The sequence below is a fragment of the Sinocyclocheilus anshuiensis genome, unplaced genomic scaffold (genome assembly GCF_001515605.1).
Source record: "Sinocyclocheilus anshuiensis isolate Anshui unplaced genomic scaffold, SAMN03320099.WGS_v1.1 scaffold415, whole genome shotgun sequence".
Classification (NCBI taxonomy): Eukaryota; Metazoa; Chordata; class Actinopteri; order Cypriniformes; family Cyprinidae; genus Sinocyclocheilus; species Sinocyclocheilus anshuiensis.
In genome coordinates, this window is record NW_015552655.1 from 1,871,609 (window position 1) to 1,882,485 (window position 10,877).

The 10,877-nt window shown below is 36.1% G+C and overlaps 1 protein-coding gene and 1 pseudogene across 1 annotated transcript; one reads left to right on the forward strand and one right to left on the reverse strand.

Annotated features, from left to right (window-relative positions):
• The window catches only part of LOC107667106 (dynein assembly factor 3, axonemal-like), a 7,178-nt pseudogene extending 661 nt beyond the window's left edge, over positions 1-6,517 (forward strand).
• A 133-nt stretch (positions 6,518-6,650) lies between these two features.
• Positions 6,651-8,866, reverse strand: LOC107667107 (putative butyrophilin subfamily 2 member A3). Its single transcript, XM_016458692.1, has 4 exons — positions 8,835-8,866; positions 8,436-8,761; positions 7,994-8,322; positions 6,651-6,665 (listed from the first exon to the last, which is right to left on the reverse strand). Exons 1-4 carry the CDS (start codon positions 8,864-8,866, stop codon positions 6,651-6,653), a joined length of 702 nt encoding a protein of 233 aa, XP_016314178.1.
• Positions 8,867-10,877: the final 2,011 nt, after the last annotated feature.

Consider the following 10,877-nt stretch of genomic DNA (forward strand, 5'->3'; position numbering starts at 1 on the left):
CCCCGGGCTGGTCTCTGCTTCGTCGACGGTGAAAGCCGATCCGGCGATCGACAGCGCAAAGTTGAAGTATTTCTTCAGCGACCAGCACGGATCAGCTCCAGGCATGACATGTGAACATTTGGGTGGCGTTATGCAAATCTTCCCACATAGTGAGGTAGATATGTGGGGGCGTGTTAGAACGAGACGTTTTAGGTAGGTGTGGCTGACTCTTAACTTTTATAAAGAATATCTCTTTGGATTTGAGACTTTAGTCTTTGCAACTTTACAGATCTTCTTTATGCACCAAGAGCTTGTAACACTTCAAAGAGAAAGGACAAATTGAAATCGCATCACATGACCCCTTTAACACAAAAGTGAAAGTAGGCTAACCTACGCATTCGGCATAGTTTAAAAGAATTCGGGTCTAATCGGGCCCATTTAGAAAAAGCATGTTTATTTTAAATTACCGGAGGCCGCTAATACCGAACCCGACCCGTGTCCGAGGTAGGCTACTCGTCGAAGTTTTGGACCCGACCCCGCTCACAAAACAAAAAAATAGGAAAAGAATTTTTTAGATTGACCTAATTATGCATAAAAAGCGCTATTTTAGACTGAAGCTTACATTTTGCTGAATCCTACCAAATGTAATTTAAGTCCAAGTTGCAACTCTGTCACCTCATAGATGAGCAGGTTTTGCAAGATATACTAGTTCAATCTTTTTGTTGATAACTATAAATTTCAAATTACTCTGGCACGTTTGTTTGTAACAAAATGTAAAATCTAAAACAAAACAGTATCTTATCAAGACTCAAGCATAGTGATTATATTCTAGGTGTCACGCGCTCCCCGTTGCTAAGCAACCGCCTTCCAAATTTTAGCTTGTGTTTATAAGGCACGAGGAGCGAGAGGTGAGTTTCATAGAGGATTATTTTCACTTTGCTATATATCTGTTATATATACCGCTATACATACTTGTGCTCATACATACGTTGTAAATGTAAAGTGTTTTTAATAGCATCGATACCTAAATATTGCAACGAAATGTAAGTTCAGTCAGCTGCTAGTAACCTGAAGTCAACAACAATCCGCTGAAACGGGATACGAGGAGTACGATATTATTTGATAGTCGCACTCAGGCACTATGCTAATTTACAATTTCTAACTATTTCTGAAGAATGAGCTCCGGTCGGACTGTTGAGGGAGCTGGTGGGGATTCGGACCAGCACAAGACCTCCTAAACTCAGGTTAAACCAGATTAAACACCAGACTAAACACTAACAAACCACAGAAAGAACAGAAGAAATGACTAATCATAGACTAATAATAGTAAACCAACAAATACATATAAAAACATCTATCAAATTTCACTTTTTTTTAATATTTGAATTCTCATTGTTATGTACTTGCAGACACACTCAGAGTGAGGCCACATGGTATGGAAAGCCGTTTTAACATTTAATCTATAAACAGCACTAGTAGCTAATTTAACATTACTAGTACTTATTTTTTAGATACTAGTATCTTTTCCATTAAGTACTAGTACTTATTCATTAACTACTAGTGCTTATTCTTTAGGTACTAGTGCTTATTCTTTAGGTACTAGTGCTTATTCTTTAGGTACTAGTGCTTATTCTTTAGGTACTAGTGCTTATTCTTTAGGTACTAGTGCTTATTCTTTAGGTACTAGTGCTTATTCTTTAGGTACTAGTGCTTATTCTTTAGGTACTAGTGCTTATTCTTTAGGTACTAGTGTCTTTTGTAAAGTTACTAGTACTTATTCATTAGATACTAGTACTTATTGTACGGTTTATAGATTAAATGTTAAAACGGCTTGCCATACACATGGAGAACTGAATATTTTGCTAGTGGGCAGTGCAGATCCCAGACACATCCTGAAGACCATCACAGGACTGACGGACGCTCACACGTTACATGTAATTCTTTTACATACAGAATTGAGTGAATTGAGTTTAATCACATATTACAGTGTTCTAAATCAGCTGTGTTGAACATACTGTGTTAATAATGAGAGGTGTGGCTTGTTGCAGGTTTGGGTGATTGAGAACAGCATGGAGGTGGTTGCCAGACAGCTATTGCTACTTTATTTATCACTCCTGACCCCTGAGAACATGAGTCTACACAGTATGTACTTCATATATGACATATTTTAAAATTATATCCCATAATTCCCAAAAAGAACAAAAAAAAAATTATATATATATATATATATATATATACAGTATACAGTGGTGTGAAAAAGTGTTGGCCCCCTTCCTGATTTCTTATTTTTTTGCATATTTGTCACACTTAAAAGATTCAGATCATCAAACAAATTTTAATATTACACAAAGATAATGCAAGAATTTGTTTGATGATCTGAATCTTTTAAGTGTGACAAATATGCAAAAAAAGTAAAAAACAGGAGGGGGGCCAACACTTTTTCACACCACTGTATATATATATATATATATATATATATATATATATATATACACACACACACATGGCATATTACAAATAATAATAAATATTTTATTTGGACGTTTAGACCTTTCCTATTGTTTCACAGGGAAATATAGGAAATAATGCAATAAAAAAATCTCCAGCAAATACAAAAACTTTCTGTTTTAGTTTTTGTATACACTATAAGTGTCACAAATTGCATTCATGTTTGAATACTCGGGTAACATTGATTTGGGTTTTATTTGTGTTGTATTTTCCCAGAAAAGACAGAGGTGTTTCTGGAGGTGTTCGGAAACTCTGAGATTCGCAAAGAGACGGAAGAGACTTTAAGACACGCTGCGGCTCATCTCTCTGTCCATCACAAACACTCTGTCCTCTGACTCGCACAGCCATCCTTGCCTTGATACAAGTCTTCTGAAGGTCCAGCATACATTAATCTGATATATTTGCATTTATACGGCATGTCATAATCAAACTCAGCTCAGTAGTATCCACTCCTCTGTTTTATCATAGTTTAAGGAGAGAGATGAGTTGGTCCGGATCTTTAAACAGTGGGAACGGCCGCCGTCAGTACCAGCGAGTGTTCGTAAGGTCTGGGACGCCCGTGTTCAGCAGCACCTGGGGACTCGCTACGACTCTCGACATGGCTGTTTCGACTGGGATCTCACAATGAAACTGCACCAGAGCGGCGTATGTACCACATCTGACATTATTATGCATCTTTACTCCTGACAGACGATCAGAGCAGTGCAATGAAACTTACTTTACTGTGTGTTACACATGCATTTAGCAAATAGACTTATTTCAGCTCATAGACTTTAGAATTTTGAATTAACACCTAATTTACATATTAGCTAATAATAGCAGATGCTCATTCTATATTTCCATGCATGTTATTTTAAAGGGGTGGTTCACTGTTTTTTTTCTAGGCTTGATTGTGTTTATGGGGTGCAGTCTAACATGTTAATGCTTAGTTTAAAAAAAAAAAACCGCATTCTTTTTCACATAATTTACCTTTATTCCACACCGCTCTGTCCCTTCTCTGATAAACGGGCTGATCTTTTCCTGTTTTTATGAAGCCCTGCCCTCAGAAATAGGCGATGGGCTTTGATTGGTTAGCTAGCCCAGTGTGTTGTGATTGGCTAAACCGCCTCTAGTGCTTGTCTAAACATCCCGCCCCTCACCTCAGCGGCATGTGCTCCGGTTGTATTGTAAACAACGCCGTCGTTAATATCGCTTATCAGTTTGAGCCCGATTGACAAGCAGAGGATATTAGTGAAGAGGATCGTGCAGAACCTGTGCAAGCACGGCTTTTAATGGTAGGCCTATGTTTTTTGTTTGTTGTTGTCTCATACTTTTAGATATGCTGTTATTTGTAAATGCTACTGCTTATGTTAGCTTTTAATATACGGTTTTATCCTGATTAAAGCTTTAATACAGTACGGCAACTGCACGCGCGTATGTATAACGCTTCTCTTAGCTGTGTGAAAATAAGTGTATAAATGGAACAGAGCTGAGCTGATGATCTGAATGAGAGAGAGAAAGAAAGAGAGAGAGAGATGCAGAGCGTGTGCCGAGCAGGTGACACGAGGAACAGTATTAAGAACCGCTGCTTTAGAACATTGATTTTGAAACTTGTGAATCCATTAGAATCGTTAAAAGACAGAATCGCGATTCATATATGAATAGATTTTTACGTGCACCTCTAGTTTTCTCTTCCTCTTCTCTAAAGCAACGCAGCATGGCATCGCCCCCTTTGCTGCCTTTTCCCGAGGGTGGGGTTTATCTGGGTTTGTGATGTCACGAACCCGGGAAGTAACTCGTTGTAGTCTCTACCAGCCGTTTTTGTAGGCATTAAACTGCCAGAATTTTAAAAGACGATATCTCCGTTTGCATTGAACTTTCAGCTTCGCAACTTTGCAGATATTGTTTATGCTCAAACAGCAACATTACACACTAACTAACGTTAAAAAAGTGAAATCGCAATCAACCACCCCTTTAATATACTATTATGGTTATTATTTTGAATTAGCTTTCACTTTTATATTTTATGTTTTCACTTACATTTTTAAAGTTTTAATTTTGTTGTGTTTTTGTCATTTTTATTAGTTATAAATTGAAATATGTCCATATAGTTTGTTATTTTAGCACTTCGAGTTAAAAATAAATATTATTTAAATATTAAATATTTATTCTATGTTAGTTAACAGTTAAATTCAGCTTTCAGTTTGTTTTTTAAACTTTTTTTTTTTTTAATTAAACAAATTAGTTAATGATAAAAACCCTTTTTCATTTCTATTCTACAAAATCCTGTGCTTTCTCTCGCTCAGTGTGGTGTCATTAGCAAACATCAGTATGTGACATGGAAGGAAAGCGGTATGGCGTTTGAGATGAGGGAGGGGCTCTACCAAACAGCCAATCAGAGTCTGCTCTCCACACGAGTGTTCAATCGTGAGTATTTTGACTGTTTATTATAATAGTTGGTGTTGTGCGGTCTAGTGTTGTCAAAAGACCCGGTATTTCGGTACCAAGTCGGTACTAAAAAAATGAAAACGTTACGGTACCAGGTTTTCTTAAGTACCGGTGGTACCGAGTACCCGATCAACCTGGTTCTTGATGTGTTAAACGAAAGCTATCCTCTTCCACTGTTGCCAAGTCCGCGGTTTTCCCGCGGAAAACTGTGTGTGTGTGTGTGTGTGTGTGTGTGTGTACCAGAGAGGAGATCGGGTTGCTGTTAGAGGATTTTTTTGGGGTGACATCGTCTCCAGTCCGTATCTGTCCTTCGGCACAGAGACAGAAAACAAAGACCTGCTGAAGAAACAGAACAATCAACATGTGAAGGTGAAATAAATTAGTTAATTAACCTCTAAATTCAAACCAAAACCTACATCGTTTAAGATCACATTTCTAACTCATATTTATAGCTTTTAATGTGTTGTATATGTTATATAATGCATTGCAATAGCTTTTAAATGATTAGTTACCTTTCTCTGTCCATCTTTCTATCTCAGACAGCTCAGGAGATTTCAGAAGTGAACATCCTGGCGTTGTTTGAATGTCTTGCCACTAGAGGGAGCTCTTTACTAAATGAAGATGATCCAAATCCTTCAAGTTCCTGTTGTCAATCCACACAGTATCACACAGTATCATAACAGGAGAGAAGATACAGAATAATCCACCTGCTTCTCAAACTCACACTGAACCTGAGCAACATCCAGAACAACAGACACAAGAGCTTGGTAACATCATATTATGCCAAAACATTAGTTATGTTTTGTTATAACATATGTTATTAGTTATGTACTTTTATTGACACTGAAATTCTGCAAGCAATTAAAAGCTGCAAAATAGTTTTAAGATACAGTTTCCCATACATCTACTCTCTGTTTCTTTGTGTTTTTGCAGATTTGATGAATGTGAGTGGAGTGAAAGTGACATTTCTGTCTCCAGACTCGCTCAGCAAACTTCCTCTCAAAAACAAATACAGGAATTTGTTCAACACCATCTTCTGTTCAGCCAGGTGAAGCTCATTCATAAACAGAGGATTTGAGTTTGTGTGTCAAGTGAACAACATAAAATACCTGCTGATAGCACAATCTGTGTTTTCTCAGTATGGTTCATCAGCTGGATTCTTCTCTGAGAGATCACGGCGCCTGATGCTGCTCTGGCAATAGAGTTAGCAAAGTGAGTCCATCATCACACACAGACAAAAATACAAACATTGCCACTAATGACTTACATTTGTGCTGATGATTTCTGTTTTTCTTGTTCAGATACCTGCTGGACCTTTCAAAAGAGCAAGTGTCAGGTTTTGCTGACAGAGTGAAGGAGATCGCTGAAGAATCGGGATTCACTCCAGTGCACAACCAGAGCAGTGACATGTATGCAGTATTCACACGGGAAAAAGACTGAAGGACTCGCACATTTTTTTATTAGCCATATGCATTTGATGAATTACAAAATACATTTCAGTTTTGAAAACATTTGTCTTAATGGGAGATTTAATGAAACAAACACTAATACACCGCAATAACTGTATCAAACATTATTAACAAGCATTCAATTTTGATCATGTTTGAAAATGTGAAAAATGATACACACTAGTTTCTATAAATTCTACAAATATATATAGCATTCTATAAATATGTTTATGTTTGTAATACCTTTTAATTAAAAGTTACAATAAAGTGCTACCTAAATTAGCTTTATCAAGGGTACACAATCTTGGGTCAAGATCAAACTTGAAAACAGATGATAAAATTAATGCTTTCAACCCTGAGAGCACATTTGGTCTTCTTGTTAATCCACTGAGATGAGCAAACACAAACAAAGAGTTGCCATTGACTTCCATGGTATTTTGTTTCCATAAGAATGTTCCATTACCAACATTCTTCAAAATCTCTTATTGTGTTCAAACTCATACAGGTTTGGAACAACATGAGGTTAAATTCTTTTTTTTTTTGTTGGTTGAATTATCCCTTTAAAAGGGCCCTGAGATATTAACAGAAATGTGTTGTGATTCATTAAACATTCTCAATCTTTCAATACATTGTGTACATTGAATAGGTATATATAGTTAATGTTTTAATTTAAAACATAATTTGACCTTGAGTTAAAAAAACATTTAAAATTATGGATTAAATGTTCTAACAACATTATGAAATTAAATGTCACGTTACATTCAATCGGAACAAAAATTTTGTTCTCCTGTTAATATTTTGTTAAATAAGAGATTACTCAATTTGAGTGTATTGATCATTTGGTAATAAAAACAATATTTTTATTTAATTAAAGAGAAGAGTGTGTCCATATCCCTTGAATGGTTGTCCACCCTGTGGTATTGGGGAATCCGCCCCTTTAAGAAAAGGCCATCCCCTTTAGTGACATCAGGACAACAGATTTTTTTGTCTTTTCAGTGGCGGGAATTTCAACAGCTGAGGTGAATAAGTTGGTGACTTTTCAATTGACAAATTTTCTTCGTCTGAGTTTGCTTACTTGCTTTGCCAAAGTTTAACATGTCCACCCTGTCGGCATAAAATATGCCAGAAGTGATTAGAATACAGTATTTTCAAAATATGTAAGTTTAAATATACCAGACTTACATTTACTCTTCTCTGCATATTTGCCCCATGATGCAGTGTTTTTTGAGATGGTGTTTCATCAGTCTGTAATAATGTCAGTTCATCAGGCAGATGCTTACTTTTACGTGTATGCTTACGCTTTTGAAGATCTGACATGAACCAAATATCAAGATGAGTTCATTACAATTTAATAGCAGCTGTATTTGAACGAAAATTAAAAGAGAAACTCCAGAGACAGGAAAGTACTGGTATGATGCCATACAGACAGCAGTCAAATATATGGTTTAGCAAATTAAATATTTGATCACTCTATGCCACAGCCCACCAGTCAATATCAAGTATTTCGGAGAAATGGGTATTACAACATGAAAGATATTGCAATATGTTGTAACAGTACTGTAGGCTACTGAAGTGTTTTACACCAAATAAATTTCATAAATTAGCCAGAGAAGCTGCAGCGTACTTCTCACTTGCAAGTGAATTACTCCTGTCTTCTGACATCGATCATGAAAAAGTTTGCATGTGTAGTCTCCTGAATCAGATTGCTGAACATTTCTCAAAGTCGGAGCAAGATTTCCTCTCCTCAGCTCCTGGATGGACACACTCACTCGGTTCTTATAGTCATTATTTCTCATCTCCTGCCCGTTCTTATACTGATAAATGAGCTCTGTTCCTTTAAACCATCTGATTTCCATAGACACAGCATTGGTTTCAGGTGAGAGGTGAACAGGTAGGATGATATCTGATCCAGAGTCAGTGCGCACAGGGCCAGTAGGAACCACAAGTCTGAAGTCTTGAGCTGGACAGAGGCATTTAGCTGCTTTAACCATGCATGCTAATGAATGATAGTGAAACAAAATTAACTGTGATATAACTAGTAGTGTAAGAAAAACAACCCTGCAGAATACTTACAGTTGATATAGAGAAAAATATATTCCTTTATAGTTTGACATCCATGGATGACCTCACAAATATAAATGCCCCTCTGTGACCTTCTGACATCTCTGAGAGTCAAAGACACATTTCCATTGTGTAGCTCCTGCAATGGGAGACTCACTCGACCCTCATAGTCTCTGCTCACTGTCATCTGTCTATCCTTATAATGACAGACCAGATCAGACTTATTCCACCACTTGATCTCCATTGAAGCAGCACTGATAGCTGGCTCAAGATGACACGACAGAACAACATCATCTCCAGGACCACAACATATAATGTCAGATGGGGAAACGAGCCAACTCTGAGGAAGAGAAAATAAACTGCATTATTCCAGCGTTGATAGTGTTAATGTACAGTGAAATAATTAGTGACAGATCATTTTTAACTTGCCTAGTTTCTGACATTTCGTCAGCCATTTGTAATATTTCTGGTCCTCTGAAATGGAAAATCACTGTAAGCCTATGACAATATGAAATAATCTGGCAAAATTAATGTATTCGTGAACATGTCCTCACATATTTTAAATTAGACATAAATCAACTTTATTAAAAATCTCTTCAATTCAGACAAAACAGATGAAAATTAAAATGTAAGAAAAAGAAAAGCTTTTAGTTACACAACAAGTTAAGTTTCTGGTTACTTTAAGCTAGCTGGGTAACTATAAAAGCAGTCCCTCCATGGAGCATTTCTCCATTACAATCTTTCAGGTATTTCAGAAGACTATCCACAAAAATAAAGAAAGAAAGAACGTCACCTTTATCACTTTTGTCCAGTCAAATTAAAACCCAAAGGTGAAGTTTCTTGCGTTTATTCTTTACTTTCACCGGTCACATTTGTAAGATAACGCGCGAGATAAGCGAATGAGAATAACAAGATGGTTATTACCGCATAACTGCTAGACCACTTTAGATAAAACCCCTTTTAAAAGTATATATTGGTGAATATTCAATATAAAAGAAACTTGCATTCACATAAGGAGAGTAAGTTGATTGTCTCGTTGGCGGGAAACTTTTGAACGTCACAATCAGAATTATTCAGAACACCTCACCCGGAAAAAACCACTGGGTAGATTCACGCGCTCTTATTTAACGCAAATAAGCATTTACACCGCAATTTTGGTATAATCAAGACATAGCAGTTATATTAAAATAGGATATGAAATCTTTTATGCTCACTATTAAATGAAATCGTGTAGGATATAATAAATATTGTCCAAATAAAATATAAGATCATCTTGCGTTTTTTTAAACTTGTAAATAATATTGGTTTTCACTTCCAGCACATCTATATGTAGCTTCTAGGATAGTTGTTGTTGTGTGGCCCATGCTGCACCTGTATGTTTGTACCAGAAATATATATTACATATGATGTAAATAACATTTACATCATGATTTACCTTTCTCTGGCCATGTTTCACTCGGACGGCTCAGGAGATTTCTTGAGTGAATGCACTGGCTTGATTGAATGTCTTTCCAGTAGAGGGAGCTCTTTACTGAATTGTCAATCCACAGACAGTCTCATAACAGAAGACAGAATGATCCACCTGCTTCTCAAATTCACACTGAACTTGAGCAACATCCAGCAGTAACAGCAGAATATAAAAAAAATTATGAAACTGTATAGTTTTTTTTTTTTTATATAGATAATTATAAAAATCTTACTACCTGTCTGACTACATTTCTTTGGCCAAGATAACAGAATAAGTGTGTGTGTGTATGTGTATATATATATATATATATACATACATACATACATTATATATATATTATATACATACATATATACACACGTACACATTTTTTTTTCTAAAATTAAAAAAATAAAGTAAAAATGAAATACACATACACAAAAACAACATTTAGACCTTAATGTTGATCCACTGAGATGAGCAAACCCAAATTATCATGCCGTTTATAATAAAACAAACAACCAAAAAAAAAAAAAACTACAAACACTTGTGTGCTTTAACAATTTTAATTTAAAAAAGTTATCTGTTGTCTCTTCTTTTTCATTTACATACAAAACGTCAAGGAATGACAGATTGCCAGAGTAAGAGAGAAAGTGTAAAGCTCTGCGGTGTACAGAGAAAGAGTCAGGCAGATACAGAATACAGTACTGGCCTGGGAGAAAAGAGAGATTGAGCGCTGGATGATTCAACATTCATCAGACAGATGAGGTAAAGCACTGCCGCTCCAGACTAATACCAGCACTACACAAACACTTGCATTGCTACTGTTTTCCGTTTCAAGTTAATCATTAGAATAGTGACAATAATAATAATACAATTCTTCAGTAAGGTTTAAACTCAAGTGAGAGATAGTGTAAGCAGTGTTAGGCAGTACAGGAAAAAAAGACAAGACCTTCTTGAAGTATATATATATATATCAATATTTCCACAATGACCATACCTAGTTG